This window comes from Diadema antillarum, unplaced genomic scaffold (assembly GCF_040938485.1).
Source record: "Diadema antillarum isolate AM-2024a unplaced genomic scaffold, OU_Dant_1.0 seq00000331_RagTag, whole genome shotgun sequence".
In the NCBI taxonomy this organism is placed as follows: Eukaryota; Metazoa; Echinodermata; class Echinoidea; order Diadematoida; family Diadematidae; genus Diadema; species Diadema antillarum.
In genome coordinates this window covers 75,949-101,586 of record NW_027271348.1, presented here as the reverse complement: position 1 = coordinate 101,586, position 25,638 = coordinate 75,949, and the positions used below count along the sequence as shown (strand labels likewise).

The window sequence follows — 25,638 nt, the reverse complement described above, 5'->3', positions numbered from 1 at the left end:
TTTCCCGCCAGCACTGACAGTGCTCACTCTCCACTCCCTGGGGAGCATTCCATTAGCAAGTCGCTGATCAACCATAACATAAACATTCTCATCCTACCGGATACTCATTTATACTCCTGGGTGGAGAGCAGCAATGTTGATAAAGTGCCTTGCTGAAGGGCAAACGTGTCGGGCTTCGTGGGGCTGGGACTGTACCTACGAACCCAAATCACGCTTATTATATATGATTCAGAAACATGCGCTCTTATCTACTCGGCCACGACACCTCCACGAAAGGCAACATTTTGGAATTGTTTTTCATTACTGATTATGTTCTTTGTAGTTACTCATTGTTTGAATAGATTATGCAAACTTAATGATTGATTGCGTTATTGTCCACTCTGGAAATTCTTTGTACATTGGATATCACAACAAAATAAACATTCAATACATCACAGGTACACCACAGACATATCACAGAATACGAATGACACTTACTCATATTAACAAAGAATGACATATGCACCATAACAACATAATACATTAACCCGACATTTACAACTATACAAAAACTATTATCACTTTTATACAATTATTCAACTCATAAATATATTCATTAATATCCTTTCCTGCATTATCATTATACACCAAACAATATATCACCTACATATCCCAATATATATATTTATAATTCACTGCAAAAAATTTTCCCCCCAAAAAATATATACCGTTACCATGGCAGCGCCCTATCAAAATGTACCTTGAAATGGGACTTTTGACTAATATACTAAATTTCTCATTTTGCCGTCAAACCGTCATTTCGTCATTCAGTCATTTCAGTCGACAAAATGACAACATTTCGTCGACGAAATGACTGATAACGAAATAGGCCATACGACACTTGGTGCTCCATACAAATTGTCCATGGTTTAAACTATGGTTTCAATTGTAACGCTTCGGTGAAATCGGGCTTATGTGTCTGTAAGTTTCTGATTTCGCGGAGCACGCGAACGATTTGCGAAGGACGCGAATGGCAAAATCCAACAATCGAAAAAGTTTTTCTCCGAATGTGTTCCGACGATGCAGCTGAAAACCATTCTGGCGCTATTTGTTCGAAGTTCTCACGACGTATGTGCGAATGTCGTGTGTACCATTGCTAAATACAGCATGTTACGTACACGAAGAACACTCGACGGAAATGCGAACAACGCAAATTTTTTCATTAATCATGGGAGAAATATTTCCAAGGAAAGATGGTAGCTGTCTTGAGTTGAAGTTTTCTCTTTCCTGTATTTCTCCTTTCTTTCCCTTTTATTTCTTTGTTGTGTGTGTGTGTGTACCTCTAGTTTTTTTTTTCTGAGGACCTGCCTCCACTAGTAATCATTTATTTTTTGCAGTTTCTCCCACACAAAATCTCTGGTTTCGGGGTCTGTTTGAGACATTCTCTCGAACGTTTAGCGCATGTTTGGGGATGTATGACGTCTTTAAAACTCTACGTTTTTTACCAATCAAAATCGTAGCATACATCAACGAAAATACGAGTGCTGGATTTTGCCATTCGCGTCCTTCGCAAATCGATCGCGTGCTCCGTGAAATCAGGCCTTAAAGGGCTGATTTCACGGATGTCGTTTTCACTTCGCGGATGTTGTTTTCACTTAGTAGAGAATTTGAAAAATTAGATTTTTTTTTTTCGCGAACCTTTTCCGTACACTGGGTCGTGATTTGCTCGTGATCTGTTCTCGAAAATGTCTGTAACGCCTCGTCATATGCTCAAGAACTTTGCAAGACGTGCGCGATGTTCGCAAAATCTTCGTGAAGCCTCAAACAGACCCCGAAACTAGAGATTTTGTGTGGGAGAAACTGCAAAAAATAAATGATTTACTTGTGGAGGCAGGTCCTCAGAAAAAAAAAACTGTAGGCACACACACACACAACAAAGAAATAAAAGGGAAAGAAAGGAGAAATACAGGAAAGAGAAAAACTTCCACTCAAGACAGCTATCAACTCTCCTTGGATTATTTTAAAAATTGCGTTGTTCGCATTTCCGTCGTGTGTTCTTCGTGTACGTAACTGGCTGTACTTCAGCAATGTTACTCACAACATTCGCACATACGTCGTGAGAACTTTGCACAAACTGCGCAAGAATGGTTTTCGGCTTCATTGCCAGAACACATTCGGAGAAAAAAAAAACGTTCCGAATGTTGGACTTTGCATTCGCGTTCTTTGGAAATCGTTCGTGTGCTCTATAAAATCAGCCCTATTTGTGTCAGAGAGATCGAAAATAATACTGCCTTTCTACTATATAGCAACTCTGACTTAAAGAAATCGGATTTTCATCTCAGGGACCTAGAAAAGGACACATATGCGTTTGCTGTGTCCGTTTATTTTGTGTACAAGGGAGCTAGAGCGGATTCCTTGTAGCACTGATAAAGAAACTGCCATGACCTAGGTGCGAGTTCTGCGTATGTCATCATCTATTATCTAAAATCAACGTAGTGTTTTATATTTCATTCAGTTGTTATCTTATGCCTGTTATGAGCTTTGCTATTGCTTTTGAAATGTACAGCATACAAGGACAGACTGACTATGCCAAAACTCATTGTGACGGCGGGATCTGATGAGTTTTTCTTGCCTGACGACTCCTACTACTACTTCAACCAGATTCCTGGACCCAAATATCTCAGGTAAATCTTTTCTTAGTCACTCTTTGATATTCATTATCATGTTCATTGTGTGACCTATTGGTATAAATGTTGAAACTCGTCTCGTATTTTTTTAAACTTGTCTTACATTCTATTTTGTCATTAGAAGTGGCTGCAATCGTGACCAGTGTAAAGTAGATATCAATATGCAGTTATCTCTAAAACATTCTCCTGAGCACTGGATCATTAACGGATGCATGTCACGAGACCGACACCCACGAGTTATACAGCCCAGGAGTTATAGGCTACATCCCACAACTACTATTAGTCATACAGCTCACGAGTCATACAGCCCACAAGTCATACACCCCACTAGTAAAACAGCCCATAAGTTCGACAATAAATGAACAAAGCCCACGAGTTCGACATCAAGTAAAATAGGCCCACAAGCTATACAGCCCATGAATTTGACACTACGCAATAAAGGCTCATGACACCGACACTACACTATGCAAAAAAGGCTCACGAGACCATCACTTCGCAAACTAAACCCACGAGACTGACACTACCCAAACTAAGCACACGAGATTGACACTATGCAAAACAGGCTCGCGAGACCGACACTAGGCAAAGAAGGCCCAGTCACGAGACCGAGACTGCGTATTTGTATAGGCTGTCCCGATAACGGCATAAGGAAGAAATGAGTGATGAGAAAGGGAAGTTGCTAGGGTGTTACCTGGTCAGTTGCCCTCCCTCACCCCCTGGAATTATCAATACCTTTTTTTGTGTGTGTGCATATGTGAGTGTTTGTGCAAAAACGAAAAAAAAAAAACTATGTGCATCATTTTTTTATTCCAAATAGGTGACTTGACATATGTTTGAACGAAAAAAAAATCATCGAACATCATGCATACCCAGTGTACTACGTTTCGCCTGTGGAGCATGAGGTCATGAATATTCATATCAGTTCTCAGCTTGAAATTTCCCGGTTTTTTCCATACGAATAAGTGTCTAATAATGTGTCCAACGTTTTATCCATATTTTCAGACAGACCATGGATAATGCACGTAAAAGCAATATTGACGAATGGGCTGTTAGCGGTTGCGCTGTGTAAGCTGTACGACGATACGAAGTGCATAGAAACTATAAAAACTCAGATAAAATCTTTAACTGGAATTCCCCCGTAAATGATTGTATGTATCTTAAACAGTACGGCTACGAATTTTGGTACAAATCCCTGTATTTTGGTCTCTGGTCCCGCTGGTACAAAGCCACATCAGGAGTAACCTTTTGGCAAGGCGTCCAGGCTGAAAATGAGAACCTGACATGAATTTCTTATCTTGAACGTTGGCCTCGGCATTTTTTTAGTTCTGTATCTATTTTTTGTCAGTCTAACCATGGTTTAACCTCAATTTCTTTTGTCCTTTTTTTTTCTTAGTGAGTCCTACGGGAAATAACATCTCTGAATATATTGACCTGCTCTCATGCTCTCTTTTTATGCGTTATTTTTCTCTATAACATTATCACAATCTCTACATGCACACGAGTGTTTATTCAGTAACAAAATTAACCGACTTATCTAAATAGTGTGAAAGAAATATTTCCATAAACGGCTTGGAAATCCGATTTGTTGTTTTCATTTCTTCTGTATTTCAGATAACAAAAAGTCTCCTTCGTCCTTTCTGACAATCCCAGAATATGAAGTCCTGCGTACATTAACATGGTAGATAAAATAAGCACACCATCGTAAGGGCGAGTTGGTATGAACTACGTATTCCTTTAAGAAAGGTGGGCAATCTCGAAACAAACCATGATAACTACGAGATTGCCACGACCAACCAAAACAGCTATGCATAATGTACCTGTTGATTGAAAGTCTTTCTTGTGATGGCTTATACATCAATATACAACTTTGATGATCAAGGACCAACTAAATACCGTGGTTACAGAAAATTCGGGGAAACAACCCGACAGATGTCTCCGACTTTTGCCGTGACGGGTTACTTCACCATAGCACCGTGATTTATATCAACCTAGAATTCGAATTAACATAAAAAGAACAACAACAACAACAACAACAACAACAACAACAACGAACAAAACAAGAGGGTCCTACATCAATATAGACAGTCACAGAAATTAACAAGTACATAATAAATCTTGATTATTTTGGTATCATATTTAAGGATATATTTCTCTTATATCACTGATGTAAAAACAGCAATCAAACATGCATCTGTTGCGACATAAATTGTCGCCCTGTCAAAAATTGTCACCCCCTGAAACAGGCGAGAATTTGTGACGGAGTTGGCGGCTTAAATTGTCGCCCCGTCACAAATTGTCGTCTGGCGACAATTTACGATGAGGGCTGACGGCAAAAATTGTCGCCCGCCCTCGAAGCACATTTTGAGGGGTAATATCATTCTTGACATAGTCATTGAAATACCAAATCATAACTTACATGGCTACATCCATGCAAACAAGCCCTGTAAAAAGTTACGGTGAGGTTTCAAGGAAGTGTGTATGTGCGCGCGCACATGATAATTGAGTGTCCGTTCGTGTGTGTGTGTGTGTGTGTGTGTGTGTTATTGTATATTATGGAAGAATGTGCTTATGTGTTTTGGCTGCGCGTGGGGAGGGGTAATCTGTTGCTGGCATTAAAGTTATATTGATTATTTATCAGCAGCTTTGAGTTTAATGAGTTTGTTTGACGGATTTGTATTTGAATTCGGAGTGGTGCTTGCGTGCGTGCGGATGCTACTTTTATGCATACGGTCCATTATGTCTTACGTATCAACATTGGGAAGTCGTTTCATCAGGAAGGAATGTGGTATCGGTTCGGGTGTGTGTGTGTGTGTGTGTGGGTGCGTGTATGTGTGTGTGTATGTGGGTTGGTGAATGTGGGTGTGGGATGATTTAGGTTTGGGTTAATCGGGGGTTGGTGGGATGGGGATTTGATTTGAAGGAGGATAGTTATAAATGGTATGACAGATATTGGTAGGATCTAATATTTATGATAGATGTCGATTTGTTTCAGTTGGGAGGGGAAGGGTTGGTCGGGTTTTTTTTATGAATGATTTCATTCTTGATTTGTATAATGTATTTGGGTTTTTTGTGTGTTTTTATGTATATGCCCTTGTAAGTGAGAAGGAGTTACATGATCCAATATATTCAAGGGATATAGGTTTGGTACATGTCAAAACTTTCTCGTGAAGAAATTGTTAGTAGGGTTGATTCATAATCGAGTTATCTATGTTGAAGTGAGATTATTTGTAGTATGAATTGACAAATGGATTTGTTTGTGTTTTGAATTGCATTTGTACCGTTTTTGTTCATGTTACACCCAGAATGGGTTGATTTATGAATAATTTGAATGAAATCAATAAATATCAAGGGAAAAAAGTGTTGAGGTGGTTTATATGCATTATGAGGATTAGTTTGAGTGTTTGTTGGTGTTTGTTTATAAATACGTATGCATTTGCGGTGTGCATATGGCAGTTCGTTTGTGCTAAAATCAACTAACGATTGAGAAATTATTTACGGCGTGTCGAAATTATTCATTCATGCATAAAGCATGCCAAACTTATTCTGGGACAAAGAATAGTGATATGGAAGTTGAAGTTACGACTGATGGAAGAATAATATGACTGCAGTGAATAAAATGAACAAAGACAGTTAACATTTAGGGAGGGTACCTCCCTCGTATGCCTTTTCTCTCAGTCTCTCTCTCCTAGCCCGCCTCACCGCTGAAATTGACACACCCATACTATTTTGAAATCAACGCCGCTGTGAACTCTATAAACACGCGCTCATACACGTTGAAGGCATTTTCATTGCCACAGTACTAGTAGTGCCTACTGCTCAAAAAGTTCGTTCGCACAAACATCAAAACACAAACACAAACAGACACACGTACGCATACAGGCACACGTATACACACAGACAAACAAACCACTACCACTATACAACCACCTCACATGCACAGTTTCCACATATTGTATTATTATACTCCAAACACACACACACACACACAGCTATGCGCAAACGCATACACAAGTCACATAATACGCACACATCATATGCCCCTTCCCCTTCACAAAATTACTAGCACTGAACACTAGTCCTGCCTGGGACAATTATTGATCACCTTAATTGAATTCTTACTCCTGGAATGCTAAATCTCCTACCAATGCACTTGACCCATACTTACTTACAACTTTGGGACCCTACTCCCTAAGAATGATCCTCACCAAGTTTGATTGTCTGAAATCCGCCCACTGGTTCTGAAGAATATGAAATGTGTTCCCCCCCCCCCCGGTCTCCAAGGGGGATACCATAGGTATTCCCATAAATAAATTATATTCTTCAGCCGTAAAGATAGCCACGTACAACATATCTTGCGTGTAATGCTTTTTGGCCTGGATAACAAATTTCTACCTATTTCCCCCGGGGGGGGGGGGGGGGCTCCCCATGGAGGCCATATGCCCAACAGGAACAACCTTATTATCCAACCCCCTAAGGATGATCCCCACCAAGTTTGATTGAAATTCACCCACTGGTTCTGAAGAAGAAGATGAAAATGTGTTTTCCCCCTCGGCAAAAACGAAAAACGAAGAGCGATCGCAATGTGAGCTAAAAAAAGTGTCTTGCCTGTCTTTACTGCAGGATCATATCGCCTTAACTCATTGACCGTATCAACTCTCATGCCCATCCATGGATTTAATGTGCAGTTACCAAAATGTGCAGATTGTCCAAAATGTGCAGGCAAATCCACTTTTAAGTGCACATTTTGGTAACAGTTGATCCCGTCAGGTATAGGTGCAATATCGGCACATTTTGGTAACAAATTTCTTTAACAAAATGTGCAGTTACCAAAATGTGCCCTGACATAGATACAGCACATTTTGGAAAATTGCACATTTTGGTAATTTACCAAAATGTGCCGTAACACCGTGGCCAAAATGTGATCAAGAGGGCTGCTCAGACTAGTGAATGAAAGGTAAAATTACCAAAATTTGCCGTAACACCGTGGCCAAAATGTGATAAAGAGGGCTGCTCAAACTAGTGAATGAAAGGGCCACAATCAAAACCACTGAAAGGCCGCGGCAAAACGATTAAAAGGGCTGCCCCAACTAGTGAATGAAAGTCCACAACAAAGCGAAGGAAGGGTCGCTGCCAAACAAAAAGGGCTGCCCCAACTAGTGAAAGGCCACAACAAAGCCAAGGAAGGGTCGCTGCCAAACACAAAAGGGCTGCACCAGCTAGTGAATGAAAGGCCACAACCAAGGTCGTGGCCAAAATATGATCAAAAGGGCTGCTCAAACAAGTGAATGAAAAGGCCACATCCAAAACCACAGAAGGGCCGCGGCAAAACGATTAAAAGGGCTGCCCCAACTAGTGAATGAAAGACCACAACCAAGGCCAAGGAAGGGTCGCCGCCAAACAAACAGGGCTGCACCAACTAATGAATGAAAGGGACACAACCAAAGCCACCGAAAGGCCGCGTATAGGGCTATTTACGTCAGAAAATGAAATGCAAAGAGCAAGTAACCCTAAGAGTACTAAAAGAAGGGAATATTATTATATTATTATAATGGAACGAACGCTGTCTGTTATCTCCTGCTGTACAGTCGTCGTTGATTTTTTTCCTCCTCATACGTTTGTCTTTGGTTACTTGTTGTTCACAGCTCTTCTCAGATTATTTTGTAGCTTTCTAAAAAAAGCCGTGGAACATTAAACTTGAGATACAAGTGCGTTACCGCAAAGATATTGAATGGAATACGAACGGCGATAAATCGTAATACAGAGTATGGCAATTGAGGCAATTTGTACGTTGGCGGTATTCAGCTTCATCCTATCTTTTCGGGGAGGGGGTATAGTAGTTTAGGTCAATGGGAGAATTATATGGCCATTTCTTCATAATATACGTCCTTTAAGTTGGTTTGTGTGTGTGCGTGTGTTTGCAAATTGTATCACTGGTTGTTGCATTTCAAATGTGTGAAATTGTAATGTGTTCCAAGAAATATCTCACATACTATACTTTGATGAAACCATTTACGCATTCTGTCCCAATACATGGTCGTGACGATGATGATAACTGAAGTAGCGATAGTAGTGGTACATTGCATTTATTTATATCCGTAGAGATTGGTCATGCTTATTTCTTTTATAAGTGATTTTACTAGTGGATGAACATCAGTACAATTACTGTGATATTCATAACCAAATCCCAGCACCAACAACTCCTTGTATTATACAAAGGATGGATGCAAAGGCACAATGTTGCAGTATATAGAATTTATTAATAGGGTCTAAAGTATGTGACTACTTATCTAGATCTTTTACAGATGTACACAGAGTCTACAACCAAAAAGGTGCTTCTGTTTTACTCTGTTCACGTATCAAGATTTAACGCGACTGTAAAAAGAAAACCAAAAAAACAAACAAAAAACAAACTGTTTCATTATGCATTAACTGATATCGAAAACATTACATTACATGCCGAGGGATACAATAAAATTGGTCTATCTCACACCATGTAACTTACTCAATCGAATACGGTCACTGACTAATGAGATCACAGATTGTTGGTGTGCAATGACTTCGTTTGTGTCTTTACTCGAGGATTCTAGCAGCACTTGCTCACACATTTGCGACTTTTGTTTGCTTCAGGATATATACTTTTCTGTATGACAAGAGCTCTTTTTTTTTTTTGGGGGGGGGGGGGTCATAGAGTCCTCTTGCACCAAGAAGCCACTAAACATTTGAGTTTCTTTTGAGCAAAGATTACATAATTCTGTGACTTGTAGCTTCAAATCTCCGCAATTACTCTTTCTTCAACTGAAAAATTAAAGCCTTTTCAATAATTCAGTTCGGGATTCAATTTGCGCATGAGCAGAGAAAGACAATTTGTACTGAGAGACAGGTCGGTTTTTAAATTCACTGAGATAAGCATCTGAGATACAATGATTATTCATGTGATCTTTATTAATGGTGCCTGACAGCAATCCACCTGTTGTTGATACATTCAATGCAGCACAATGAAGTCAATGCTTCCCAAAGTGGTGATTGACGAAACATTCTGGTCAATACTAGTATGTTGATCTACGCAGGTTCATCCTTTGTTGAATATGAGTTCCATAAATTGCTATGTCGGGCACACTGATGCATTATGTCGCCTTGAATCGAGTGAAGTGCTTAACTAACTGAGAAAAATGAAAAGTCCTTTGTACCCACATGTGCTCATGAGCTATCTCAGAACTGGCTTATTAGTGAGGATATGAGGGCTGGTCGAACTGGAACATGCATCATAGACACATACATGTGCACTTCTTTGGTAGCAACCCTTGTCCGAATATATCTGAAAATGGTTGTATTTCAAAGGTTTATTCTCTGCCACTGGTTTCTATTATGTAACCCTTATACTTGTATTCATAATGTTCATGGACGTCATGTGCCATACACAACGCGGATTAACGGCTCTGAAAATCAGCATCCGCGCCCAGCTTCTAAATACCTTTTGTCTCAATACGGAACGATGCGCCACATAGAACGATGTGTACAAACTCGCCAATGTGTTGAAAGCTTGAAGATCATCACTCCAGCAGCTTTTTTGATATGATTCATCAGTCCCTCCCACTTGAAATAAGAATCCACCATGTCCTTCTCACTTCCACTTCTACCGCATAAGGAAAAGCTATGGAAGAAAAAAAAAGTTCTCGATGATAATAATAATGATAATAATAGTAAAGAAAATGTGACCGGGATAGTGTGTGTGTGAGGGTGTGTGTGTGTGTGGGTGAGTTGATTTGAGTCTCGCATATTACTCTTTCGAAAACTTACATTATTGAAATAATTGGAACCTTCCATATTCGAGCGTTTTGAACAGCACTGTTCTAAATTATTATTATCACACTTCACAAATGGCTTGTTTCTAGTACTTCCATACTGCACTGTCACTATAACACTGTATTTCCAATACTTAACTGTTTTTTCTATACTGCGGCTACAGCTATTATAAAAGTATAAAACATCAGTTTAACGCGAGGGTCTATTAACACAAAGAAAATTAGATGGGTAATGTTACACAGGCTGAATAGATATGAAACCCATGGCAGAGGTAAGGTTGCTGAAAGGAATAACAATCAAGTGGAAACTTACAAGCTATGATTGACAGAAACTCGTGAAGTGACGTTAATATAGGTTTTCACGGCCAATTTCGCACTTTTGTCAGTCCAATTCCTAATTGCTGCATTCAATTTAGCAAAATTTAGCGTAAATGACATGTTCGGTATTTCAATTTTATGATCTCTTCATTCAAATATCTTTTTGGAGCTTTCAAATTACTTTTAGCCTCATTCTAATTAACACTTTTTCAATTGAAATTCGTAAAACAAGCACCATTTCGTTATTCATTCATTCAATTTAGAATGATATAGTCACGTGATCACGGACATGCTGCACTCGTTCATTCGAATTCATTTTTGGGCATCCAATTTAACATCTTTTGCAGTCAATTTAGCACGCATGTGCTTTTGTTCTTTCTTTATTTTTTTAACATAGTTATTGTTTTGCAAGCGTCATTACATTTCATATTTTCGTATTCATTTTAGAGATTTTGGCAACAGTTTTTTTTTTCTTCAATGCATGTGCTTATTGAGTCTTCCAGTCCAAAGTGCATGTGGCCACAACTTATCTGGCCGTTGAGCGCTTTATTCCGAGTGTGTCGGCCAGTTCTAGGAAGTCAAGGTTATGATCATCAAACAAATGATCCTATAATTCTTTTACTTGTCTTCTTGAGAAATACGTCTGTATCTAACTTGTGCTGTCATGACTGTAAGAAGATGAAGTTAATCTGTAGTATTGGTACATGTAGGCCTATGATGACATCTATGAAAGGAAAGGGGCGTTACAGAACAACAAACTCGAGTGTGTAGGGTAAAAAATATGACACTTTTACTGCTTAACAGTGCGTGGATGAAACAAAAAGTCACATAGATATACGCGTTTAAATGTTCTCACCTTTTCAAAAAAGAAATAACATGACGTTGATTTGAATGAACACGTTTGGAATTTGACTGCCCATACGCGAAATTGAATGACTGAAATACCCTTTTCGGCCAGTGCTGGCGAATTTGAATGACTGAAGAGCACGTGCCCATTTGAATGCCCGTTTTACGAATTCGAAAGGCACATGTGCAAATTTCATTGATCGAAATGCTAAATTGAACGAACAACTTGCAATTTTGAATGACAGAATGTGCAGTGACGAGGATTTTCGCTAAATTGAATGAACCTTCTCTCAAATGGACTGACAAAAGTACGAAATTGGCCGGGAAAACCGATACTCATGGCCAGAATTCGATCGTCAGGACACGATGACACTATAGTACACTGAAATCCTCATTTATTACTTTATATACATGGATCACTTGTTACATTTCTTTTTTTTCGTTTTGTTGCTTGAATCGTCCAAAACAAAACACAAGATGACTTGTCACATGCCATGGGATGAAAATACAACCAAACACAATAGTCTCGCATGCCCCTGATATTCTTCTTCTTCTTTTTTTTTCCAAAAAACGGTATCTGGTGACATGCAGGCCTAGGTAATATTTTAAAATGCTTCTTCCATCTTGTTGTTTTGTATGAAAGAACGGTGCAATGATGAAAAGTGGGAAAACATCAATGCAAACCCAATGGAATTCAGGGACTCTTACCTTTATTTCTTTAGCTATCAAGTATAAGGTACCTGATTGACAAATTGCCCTACATCGACGTAAATAAGCACAATTACAAATTGCATTTATCATTTTGTTCAATTAAATTTATTTGGATCCGCTGAAAATGAAGTTACTATTGAGAAATACCACAATGATTCATTTACATACCACTTAAGGGATTTAAGAAGAAATATTTACAGCATATTCTATTATATCACAGCATATGTGCCTATCAATAGATGCATCAACATAAATGTGAATAGTGTGCATGTTACGTAACGTTACAATCATGTATGCTCTCGGTTGAACCGGGGTGGAAAGGCAACTGCCCCGATCGAAGTGACGCACTATCAAACCAAACCAAGCCAAACCATAAACAACATGCAGAAGAAAATAATGATATCATCGCACAAAGATTGCTCCCCTTCGCGGGAAATTATAGCAGAGGTTCTTATCAACTTTTGATCTAAGACTTTATTAGCGTGTATCTCTTGCAACTTGTCGCTCCTGGCAGATTAACGCTCACTATTTGAGGGAGTGTATATTACCCGGAGTGTATATAATAAGTTTTGTGCTCCTATGCGTCTTGTTCACAGTAATGTTTTCCCTTTCAGACATAATTTGTCTCCGAGAATACAAATTCACAACCGAAAAATAAACAGCGTCTAAAGTTGGTGACTGACCGCATACGACACACATCTAGCACCTGTAATGGAGCCCTTTAGAGGATATCTACCAAGTACAGAATTTTCGACCGATAGACAGTGATAATTCCTATCCCATACAGCAGCAGGTACTGCACATCGTAGTCACATCGTTCTTGATTTTTTTTTCATGTGTTTAACTGATGACAAATTTTTATTGCCCTTCAGTTTCCGTAACTTTTCGTGTTTGTCGAAGTTGTGTAGAACGATACCCACGCCATCGACGATTGATCCAAGAGAAACACACAGTCTGTATAGGGACCTGTAACTCCCAAGGATAATTTTCTTCCGTTGATTTTTAAAAGACCTACCCTGGGTTCATTATCCGCTACTGATTTCCATTGTGCTACCTTTGCAGGGGCGGATCCAGGAATTCCGTATAAAAGGGGATGCGCCTTTATAACATTAATTTTTTTTGTTTTTGTTTTAACAAAAGATAAAGAGGGGGCGCGCGCCCGGTGCGTCCCCCTCTGGATCCGCCACTGCTTTGATACAGTGATCATCATACAAAGCCGTGTGCCACGGACATTGGACATAGCGGATTATCAAAAAGAAAGCCCACGAGAACGACACTATGCAACAAAGGCTCACGAGACCGACAGTACGCAAAAGGCTCTCGAGACCGACACTAGGCAAAGAAAGCCCACGAGACCGGCACTAGGCAAAGAAGGCTCACTAGGCCGTCATGATGAACAGCGCCATCTACATGCCAATTACAAGTATGTACCTGCATAGGGTGTTTCATGAAAGGGAAAATAACACAAAACTCGTTCCGTGTGAGTCGCGGGGGTTTGCCCGCAGATGTACACGTGGAACACCAGTAGGAGGCCCTCAGCGGCAGCACCTCGCAGGCAACTCATACGAGGGTACTTCGCAGCCCCCGTATGTCGCTCGTAACTGAAAACGGATCGGTTTCGAAGCTCTCACGCAGGTCACACGGAATGCACACAAGTAGCAGGTATGTAGCACGCGTTTAGCAAGTAAGACGCAAGTACGAAAAACGCCAACATCCTTGTCCGCCCGCAGAAAATTTTCCTGTGTGCTGAAAAATCCCTACTCGCAACAAGCCCGCGTAGCTTACCCGGAAAGGTGTGACAGTGCCTTTACTAATTGAACAGCACCATCTACATATCAAAGACGTTAAATACATGTAGGTATTTCTACACGTGTGGCTTTTAGGGGGTTGGAGAGACATTGTTAACGATTATCTTTTTAAAATACACTTGTACTCTTTATGGGACCCCAAAAAATGAATAAATGAAAGGAGACAAGGGCGGTGTATGATTTAATTTTAGATCTTTGATAATGTCATCGTGCTATGTTTAATAGGCTTTTCCAATTTCTTACTAGAAGATGGACAGGAAATTTTTTCCCTTTTCTTTCTCGCTTCACTAGTTAAGTAGGCCTCGTTAGATATCCTGCCCGTCTGCCAAGACATTTTAGAGTTCAATTTGTAATTATCTCTGTAACTATTAATGTATGACATTCAATGGATGAAAACGTTTTATATCGCACCGACTCACCTCGCTTTGTGGCTTGTGTTTGTAAAATTATTCTCCTCAAAATGATACATTTTTCATGAAATAGAATAGCTGTTTTCACGGATTATCTTCTTTTTTCCAAATCTTTAAAGGGGAAATGCAGCCCAAATTTAAGTTGGTCTGATAAAAAAGAATAACATCTTACAAGTTCAACGGTATAAATGTGACTGAAATTGAATGAAAAATAAGGAAGTGATGACATTTTGATGTTTTGCTAATTTCTGCAAAACAATTCTTGTACAGTGGATATGAATATGCAAATGAGTGAGCTGACCATGTCATAACCTCACAATTTTCCATTGATCTTGTACACAAAATGATGAAAATTAAATGTTTTTGTCATTGAAGTTTGAAACATGATATTATTCCTTGTTGATTAACTTCAGAATAGTGATCAGATAGATACGAGGATTTGAGCCTCCGGCATAATTGCGTTTGAATGAAACACGGAAAATTTCAAAATTTCATGTACCTATGTAACTATATTTCATGTAACTATATGGCAAGTTGTGAGGGTATGACATGCTCACTTTGCCATTTGCATATTCATATTGACCGTTCAAGAATTGTTTCCCGAAAAAATAGCGAAACTTCAAAATGTCATAATTTTCTTATTTTTCATCCGATTTCAATCAAAATCATACCGTTGAACTCATAATATTTTACACTTTCTTATTAGACTAACTTATATTTGGGCTGGATTTCCTCTTTAACACTACTTCAATTCAATTCAATTCAATTCAATTCTTATTTCATTTTTCGACAAGAACATAAAGACTTCACTTTTTTGGTAACAGAAAATAAGATGCGTAAAACTATGTAGGATTAAAAGAATGTACAATAATTGTAGAACCTTACTATAATTTTACATTGTCATAAAACTCAAGTGATTAAAAGTAAGTAAACAATATGCAAAATTCGAAAAATTTATATTAAATCAACACCTTCGCAGATGAATATGCCCCCTCCAGATCATGTAAGGCAGGTGTGTACTGCAACATTGACCATTTTGTGAAATATTTCCTTGTAAACTTCATTTCACAGCTGGGTACTTTTCTTGTTGATTGATCTAAATGCCCACATCATTTTGTCAATTTTGTCTAAGTAAGTGTATATGTGTTTTGTGGAAAGGGAAACGAGGGTGTTTTGACATTTTTGAAATTAATGTGGAAAGATCTGATGCACACTTTCACTGACTTTTGTTTGTTTTCACAAACACACACACACACACACACACACACACGCAATCACCATTAGAGATCTTAAACATTAGAGGGGGTAAGGGAGGGCAACTGACGGGGTAACACCATAGCAACTCTCTTTTTTCCATCTCTCATATCTTCCTTATGCCATTATCTGAACACCCTATACAATTACTTGGTCTATAGGTGGCGTTGTTCATCCTGTCGGTCTCGTTGGTCTTCTTTGCCTAGTGTCGGTCTCGTGAGCCTCTTTTGCCTAGTATCGGCTCGAGACATTTGTTGCGTAGTGTCGGTCTCGTGAGCCTTTTCAGCGTAGTGTCGGTCCCGCGGGCTTTGCTTGCGTAGTTTCGATCTCGAGAGGTTTTTTTTGTGCGTAGTGTCGAGCTCATGGGCTGTATAACTCGTGGGCTGTATAACTCGTGGGCTTATTTTACTTGATGTCGAACTCATGGGCTTTATTTACTTAGTGTCAAACTCGTGGGCTGTATGAATAGTGAGCCGTATGACTTGTGAGCTGTGTAACTCGTGGGCTGTATGACTCGTGGGTGTCGGTCTCGTGACGTGCATCCGCTCATGACACGTATACGAACACTCTTGACATGACTACATAAATCTGAGCCTGGGATCAAAATTAAGATCGTTGTGTTTTGGAAAAGGGATGAAACTTTGTGAAATTTTAATGCGTCTTCCTTATTATGTGTCTAAACTAAGCAGTCATAACTACATCTTTTAATCACTGTTTTCCCCGCGCAATTCCTGCGGACTTAGCGATGATTTAATGGCAATACCTATAGTGCTGGGGATCTATAATTGCGATCGGTATCGCTGCGTTTATCTATTAGGGCTCAGTTTAAGGCAGTTGTTTGGGAGACAGCACTAGCACTAGTACCGAACTTGAAACCACCATTACCTCTTCTAGAGGCAATCTTTGTTAGTTGAGAAAACTATTGGAAGCAGTACCAATACCGAAAATCAGGAGACAAGAATGTTATTATTCAAATTGAAGACAGTGCTATGTATTGTGATGTCTACAGATACATTTACATTATTTCAATTTCGCAACATTATCCTAAAATTCAATGTACAAAATATCGTTAATACAAGACTGTCTCTAAGGAGGGACAGTCGTGAATATTTCTATCGTGACAGCAAAAAAACATTTCTATTATCGAACTAAGAAAGATTGACATAAAACTTTGAAACACTGTCATATTATCTTTAACACGTCTCAACCGACGTCATAGAACAATTTTAAAATAACTTTTATCCCGCAGGATCACACCAAATGCCGAACATTCCCTGACTCTGCATCACGTCGAACTACTGACCGTCCTTACTGCATTCATGCGCACAATCAACGAGGTTTGTGAATTACACTTCTATTTAGAAAGATTAAGGAGGTTCAAGAGCTGGAGTTCCAAACTGGCAAAAAATTATTCAAAAATCTATCACTTTTCTAGGGATGCACAAAAGAACCCTATAGGAGCCGGGGCGCTGGGGTGCTGCAGCACCGCTGTGAAAAATTAGGAAGCATCCAAAAGGTTTGAATGTACATGTTGTATATTACACTGTAGTTGACCATAGATTTCATGTCTTCATCATACGCTGTGTCATTGTTGTGTAGTCTGTGAAAATATCCCTCATTAATAATTGTGAGATCTGCTAACATCCTACCCTCACGAAATGTTCAAAACCCTTCTTTTTTCTTATTTTTGTTTTTCAAATAATGCTATCACTCAAATAGAAATGGGCAAATCATGTTCCAATAAAATAAAACAAAAACGTTTTTTTTCCCTTGTGTTTGCTAAATATATTTCTTATATACATCGTTGTGTGAGAATGATTCTAGTTCATTATTCCGAAGGTTGGTTAATCCGAATATAAATTAAGGTTCATTAATCTTAAAATTAAAGTAGACTTAGAAATTGGTCATCACTGACTAATTAGGTGATTCGCGTGATTTTTGATAGGCGGCAATTGGCCACGCAATTTCATGTATGTTTATCAGAAAACAGATATTCGAACTTGGCATCTTGCGGACGATAAGCTTTCAGGATCTGCTCATACACGATAAATATTGAACAAAACCTCCGCAAATTGAAGCCTGAGTTTCAAATTTAATCACATTCTCAGAAATAATTCCAACATTCAATTAAGAAACAATGGCGACAGAACAAGAGACCAAAATGTCAGCTACAACATGTAATATGGGAGAAATCCATCCAGGTGTATTAAAGCGAGCTACTTGCTCAATGAATAAGACCATGTCGATTTGCGTTTGCCATAATGATGTGTGGCATCGAATGAAGTAGGGGGACTTTAAATTTGGTGAACATACTCTCCATAATAGTAATACAATAAAATTCCACGCAAAAATTATCATTCCAACTTGGTATCTAACGGACGATTGGCAACAGGTTATACCTCCACACGATACGGACTGCACAAAATCTCCTCAATTTGAAGCCTAACTTTCGGCTTTTAACCAATTTTATTGAATTCAATTCAATTCATTTTAATCGTCCGATAAAAAACATTACAGGAAATTCATTGCGGGATTTTTACATATAAATGACGAAGCATAACAAATACAACGTATACATAGAGAGAGAACAACACGGAATAGTACTTGATAGATAGATAGATAAATAACCGAACATGTATGCAAAGTTAAACTGAAAAGAACAATCGTACAAAAACGTGGCATAAAAACCGACTCCATTGGCATGATGTTAAAAACTCCAGAAACCTTCCCTGTTGCTACGTTCCCAGTCTCAACCCCCCCCATGTCAGCCCGCGATAAACTGAAAGAACTCAAACCGACTCGCTCTAAAATACAACACAACAAACAAATTAACACATACGAAACAATATCGGTGATTATATCATCATATCATATAAATTTCTTTCTAAATCCACCAATATTGCACATAATCACTTTACAAATTCTGAGATATAATAATGATAACGAATATAATCATTGTAGTTGTACGTCAACTTGCTAGAAAAAAATATAAAGGGAGGATTAGCGGTAGAGAGAAGAAAGAAAGAAAAAGAATAAGAAAGGAAAGGGAAGTAGAGGTATATAACAGTTCATAAATAACATATATCAAACATCATTAGCTATGACATCATAAATCCAAAAACTGTAAAATCTAAAGATAGGTGATGATGATAATGACCAGTCAATGTCAATGACTTAAAAAAAAGTGATGAAGGTGATGATAATTTGAGTGACGACTCATCACAATGATTCAGACATTTACTCATAAATTGAAATAATTATAACAAATACCCCAAATGCAAACTACAAAACATCGAAATCTTGGAGGAATTCACGAAAGGATAAGTGAGCTACTGCTAGATTTACACAGTCATGTCATTTGGCATTTCGAGAAAAGCTGGACTGCCACAGAAATAACAGGTGAAATGGCCAAAATTTACAAGGGTAACTTCAATCATTTTTTTTTTCACGATGATGCCATCATAACATTGAAAAATAGTAGTGATCAATTTCGATAGAAAGTCTAATAAGCTACAACTTACTGAAATTTTGGGTAAAAATTGGTGAAGGATGAGAATGATATGCCTTGAATGAATGTGAAATCTGATGACGTCATAAAATTTCATATTTTTCGTTTCATGCAGAAATTTGATAACCTTAAATTATTCCGCCAGCCTTGAAGTCCAATTAGCTGTCATCTACCATTCATCAGCTATCATATTTGGGTCAACGTCCATTCTGACAAGGTGAACGGATTTAAAATATGCATTTTCCGCACATTTGCACTGTGTATCGCCATTGACGCACGCACGACATTTCAAATTTGACAAGCAAGTATGACGTTAAATCAAATTGGATAGACTGGAAATTTGGTAAAGATATGCTCAATGAAATTAGAGATTGATTCCATACAGAAATTTTGACGCGCGCGTACGCTCGCCTACGTGCACGCCAGGGCAATTCTTTTATACAAAAAATAATCTTATAGATCATTACATGAAATATGCAACTTTAAATTTTCATTGGGAAATGACTTTGGAAATGGAGCTAGAGGCAACAATGTGCTTTTGGCAAGTGACGTCATAATCTTGAGCTCATGATACATAAGTGCTGCACGTTTCAAGAGCTAAGGGTTTGAACTTTTAAAGATATGCTCTGCACAAGATTTGTACAGAAAGAAAGATAAAAAATTCGTACAGAAACTGAAGGTGATCCGTGAGCTTTCAGGGATCACCAAATAAGGTTTGTTAATCCGGCTATGTAATGAGGCGCGTAATTCCGAAAATGAAATAAAATTCATTTTGTGACCAAACAAGATATTTTAGTTCGAGAAAAAAATGGTAAGATATTACGAACAGGAAATTCACACACACACCCAAACATACAGACATGTATGAACACGTACGATATACTTACTAATTGACAACATGGAATGCAATCGTAATTCTTAATTGTGTCATCGATGAAAAAAAAAAGTATTTTTTTTTTCACATGCCCCCTTTCTTCTCTTTTACATCTTCATCATAATGAGCAATTCTTCCCAATATGTTATTTAATTTTCGGATTAACGAACCCTATTTCATTGTCGGATTACCGAATCTTATTACATTTTCGGATTAACGAGCCTTCGGAATAACGAACCTTACCTTTCTTTTCGGATTAACGTACCTTCGGAATAACGAACACTCGGTATGGAGAACATTATTCTATTTTCGGATTAATGAACCTTCGGAATAAGGCCACAAATGTTCGGATTAATGAACCCTCTTTCATGTTTGGATTAACAAACCTCTAGCTATAGGGATTTGTGTGTTTCGGAATAACGAACCTTCGGAAAAACGGACATCATCCGTATTCACACATGGCATTAACATGATATAAATCAATCCTTCATTTCTTCATTCACAGCCCTTTGTTTTGAACTAGTCATTGAAGGTGAGGGCCATCCATCTCCGTAGACTTAGTACACATTGCAATAAAGATTCACACGTGGAGCAAGAGCTGACATATGCAATGTACCACGGTTTAGCCATTCACAGTTTGCTGGAATTCTTCTTTTCCTTACCTCTTTTGTTGAAAAAAATCCCAATATTCCACCGAGAGTGGCCAAAAGATTGTCGAACTTTAATTAAAGATATAAAGAGGCTCCCTCATGGGTCAAACGGGGTATCCCTACCACACCCTCCCCCCGACCACCTCCACAAACTTAAAACAGTAAAAGCACACGTGCAGAACAAGAGGTGACGACAGCTGTCACGATTTAGTCATGTCACGTTTTCTCTTCTGAGCAATCTCAAGATTCATCTTGAACTCCGATGTCGGGTATATTTTGCTTCTTTATCATAAAATGAAATAAAATTTCACCTAATGCACGAACGTAAAAACAAAAGTCAATCCTATCCAGAAACATATGCAAATGTATAAATCAGAGCTGTATGTTTCGAACGTGTTTGAAGCTGTACCCTTCTGGAAAGTCGATTTCATTGCTCTTCCGATCTATTCCCGCAAAGTTAACTGATATGGTGTAATCTTCAAGTATAGCTCTTTATAAATCAACCTGTCAGTTTTGTGTGCGGACACGTAGAGTCAGGTAATATCTATTTGTCTTTAAAAAATCTTTGCACATTTGCTGTTCGTGCACCCCCGTGTCTGCACCATTACGTACCGCTCATCTTTAATCAGTAGGGATGCAAGAGTAATCACCATCATAAAGACATATTGTCCTTTAAGGCCGTGTCACACCTTTCCGGGCAAGCCTTGCGCGTGACTTGTGAAGAACAATTTTTACTACCCGGAGGTCCCCGCAGATGACCCGCACATGACAGTACCTAGCACGTATCTCACCCGTAGTTGCCCGGAGGTGCGCACGCAAATCTTTTTACCCGCAACCATGTTTAGGCCCTGTCACACCTTTCCGGGCATGCTACGCGGGCTTGTTGTGTGTGTGTGTGTGTTGGGGGGGGGGGATTTTTCAGCATACCGGACAATTTCTGAGGGCGGACAAGGATTTGGGCGAGTCAGAGCATGTGTCTTACTTGCTGGACGCGTTCTACTTAAATTCTACTTGCGGGTATACTGTGTGACCTGTGTACCAGTCGCGTGGGGGCTGACAACTCAGTGAAGAAATTCCTCTAAAGGAATGGCAGAAGTCCCACAGAATGTCATTATCTTGGCTGCATACGGGGACTGCGAAGTACCTGCGTGGGAGTTGCCTACGGGGTGCTGCCGCTAAGGGCCTCCTACTGGATTTCTGCGTGGACCTCTGCGGGCATCCCCGCGACTCACCCGGAAAAAGTTTTGGTCATGCTCAAAACTTGGCTGCGATTAAATCGGACTTGCGTGCGCACCTCCGGGCAACTACAGGCGAGATACGCGCTAGGTACTGTCTGTCAGATGCGGACCAACTGAGCTCCGGGTAGCAAATTTGTTTCCCCGCAAGTCAAGCCGCAAAACTTCCCCAGATACGGTATGACAAGGTCTTGAGCATGCTCAAAACTTGTTCCGAGTGAGTCGTGGGGGTTCGCTCGCAGAGGTACACGCAGAACACCAGTAGGAGACCCTTACCGGCAGCACCTCTCAGGCAACTTTAACGCAGGTACTTCTCAGTACCTGTAAGTCGCTCGTAACAGAAAATGGATCGGTTTCAAAGCTCTCAGGCAGGTCACACGGAATACACACAAGTAGAAGGTAAGTAGCACGCGTCTAGTAGGTAAGAAACAAGTGCGAAACTCGCAAACATTCTTGTCTGCCCGGGGAAATTCTCCTGCGTGCTGGAAAATCCCTCCTCGCAACAAGCCCGGGTAGCTTGCCCGGAAAGGTGTGACACGGCCTTTAAGAGGAAGTGCAGGGTATTTTCATAATTTCGCATTATGTAGTACATAAATCTATAGCTCCATGTTTAAGGCCGTGTCACACCTTTCCGGGCAAGATACGCGGGCTTGTGGCGAGGAGGTATTTTCCAGCACGCAGGAGATTTTCCGCGGGCGAACAAGAATGTTTGCAAGTTTCGCACTTGTTTCTTACCTACTAGACGCGTGCTACTTAGCTTCTACTTGCGTGCATTCCATGTGACCTGCGTGAGAGCTTTGAAACCGATACGTTTTCTGTTACGAGCGACTTATGGGTTCTGAGAAGTACCTGCATTGGAGTTGCCTGAGAGGTGCTGCCGGTAAGGGTCTCCTACTGGCAACTCCCACGCAGGTACTTCGCAGTCCCCTTATGAAGCCAAGATAATGACATTCCGTGGGACTTTTGCCATTCCTTCAGAGGAATTCCTTCACCGAGTTGTCAGCCCCCACGCGACTGGTACACAGGTCACACAGTATACCCGCGAGTAGAAGACATTCTTATTCCTTATCCCAATCACTATAAATTCTGAACCCAGTATAACCAATTTACAGTTATTCCAATATAAAAGTATGAAAATCAGCCGGGCACCCATTTAAAGAGTAACTGGCCATTATGCGATGAGACATAAATCAATTGTCTTCCTATCTGTTTGGCAAATCCGCTTTGGTGCATACTTCAAATACAGTATCTTTGAGTTGCAGCATCAAAGCTGGTTCAAAGGTAATAAGACTGTTGTGGCTCCATCTCTTGAACTTTCTTTTAAAGCTGTTGTTAATGTAAACACCTGGGTATAAACGATGCGTTGAAGAAATGCTTATGAAATTTTGTCGAGAACTATAGTTTTGTATAATCTAACAACACATAATTGTGCACAGCTGATAACAAGTACTTTTTTGAGCTTGTTTCCAAAAATATTGACAAGATACTGAAATATTTCTAATGAATAGATAGTAATCAGCGTAAAATCGGAAAGAGGAAATGAAAGTTGGCACCAAAATTCTCTAAATTTCGTAACCAAATTGCTGTAATATCTTATCTCTTTACACAGCCTTCAAAATGGAGCCAGCCAAATATGGCATGGACACGATATGAGGTGGGTAACGCTGGACTGACAGTAATACTTCGACTTGTGAAAATGTACTCATCGATATATGTTATAACCAGGGAGGAATTTTAGATGGAACAGCAACTCTTGGTGATCCATGCAAATACATGTTTGGGTCCTTAAGCAATTACAATGGGATGTTTAACATTCTCCTACGCTTTGAAGACATGCTTGGCGACGCTCCAGCCCAAAGACTAAATTTGGAGACGTCGAAAAAGATTCTCATTACCTAAAATTCTTTGATTGAGGTGATTGGAAACGTAGGTTTTGTTTTTAGAGAACAGGGATTCGGACTTGGCATCTTGCAGGCAAATGAGCTACAGGTTATGTCTATACAAGATACGAATGCACAGTATCTCCATTGATAGATGACAAAGTTTCGACTAAACAGAATTTTTAAGTGTGATCCCGACATCTATTGAAAAAAATGAAGGGCACATTCTCATAGCCCAAAATGTCAGCTACGACATATTAAAATCTGGGAGAAATTCACCTAAGGATAGGTGGGGTAGTGCTCGATGAAGACAGTCATGTCAAATGACATTTCCAGAAAAAAAAAATGGACTGCCATAGAGGAAACACATAAAATTTTGCAAGGTTACTTTCAATCAACTTTTTTTTTTCATTGAGGTGGTGACGTCAACCAATTCAAAATGTGTGGTGTTAACCTAAAAAAAGAAACAATTTAAAAAGCTGCAACATACTAAAATCTAGATGAAAATTGGCCAAGGATAAGTGAGATACGCTTGAGTGAACTCAGTATTTAATGACGTAATCTTAAGATTTCACTTGCTTTTATTCCTACAAGAATTTGATAACTTCAAATCACTTTACCAGCACCGGCAACCCGCGAAATGATATCTGCCACGTGCCACTAATCAGCTACAGAATGAGTAAAGAAAATGGGGTCACTCTCCATCCTAACGAGCAAAAACGGATGTAAAATTAGCGGTTTATTGCCATTTGCTATTGACGCACGCGCCGAATTTCAACTTTGACGGGTCCACATGACATCACATTGCGTCAAATTCACTTGAAACTATTGGCATGAGTGAATAGAACTTGACTTAAATTATGTGTAATGTAAATTTCATTGATAAGTTCCTTTCCGTTAAAGAGGTACGATTTTAGATAATGACGTCATACTGACTGACATCACGGATAATTGATCACGTTGACACATTAGACTGATCGTCCTTAGGACATGATACAAAGATGACGTAAGTTTGAAGTTGATTGTCAAAAAACATTTTGAGTGAATTAATTGTGTACACGAGTATTGAGGGGAAATAATACAAAAAAAAATTATGTAGATACAAAAGGTGAGCTGTGATATTACATGAATGACCTTAAAATTCTTGGGGAACAGTTGGTCATGTATTTCTGTTCTCCTGGTAATGCGTAATTCGAAATGAAATGAAAATTACGTCCTTTTGAAATCTTAATATATGCAAGGATGTGAAAATTTGCCCGCGTCCGAAATACTCCACTAAAGCGTGTTCTAGCTTATTTTTGTTTTTCTTTTTGCTGTTAGATGTACAAGTCTTGCACTGTAATTTGATTCGCTGCTTCATTTCAAATCACACAAGTTTATTGAAGCGCTCTTTTGTCAAAGCACCTGGGTGCCTAACTCCTGTAGTATATTTATTTATTTATTTGTTTTGTTTCAGTAGGGTAGCTCTGTCAGTGGCTAAACACTGTTATTCTCAGAGGCCCTACACATATAATAACGTACATCACGAAATACATTGTAGACACATTTACCAAGAAAAATAACATAATGTACAATTACGGTACACTTACAACATGGCCAAATAATTGAGCATTGCGGAGGATGGTAGAAAAAAAATAAATAACATCATTTTTATCATTACAGTTCACTGGAAAGTG

At 39.2% G+C, this 25,638-nt stretch overlaps 1 protein-coding gene across 1 annotated transcript in view; it reads left to right on the top strand.

The window, feature by feature from the left end:
* LOC139730733 (autocrine proliferation repressor protein A-like) overlaps positions 1 to 25,638 on the top strand; it is a 148,052-nt gene that overhangs the window by 104,849 nt on the left and 17,565 nt on the right. The window contains exons 9-11 of the mRNA XM_071641597.1: positions 2,546 to 2,663; positions 17,065 to 17,152; positions 23,692 to 23,736. Coding sequence (XP_071497698.1) covers positions 2,546 to 2,663; positions 17,065 to 17,152; positions 23,692 to 23,736 — 251 coding nt within the window. The remainder of the gene's footprint in view (positions 1 to 2,545; positions 2,664 to 17,064; positions 17,153 to 23,691; positions 23,737 to 25,638) is intronic.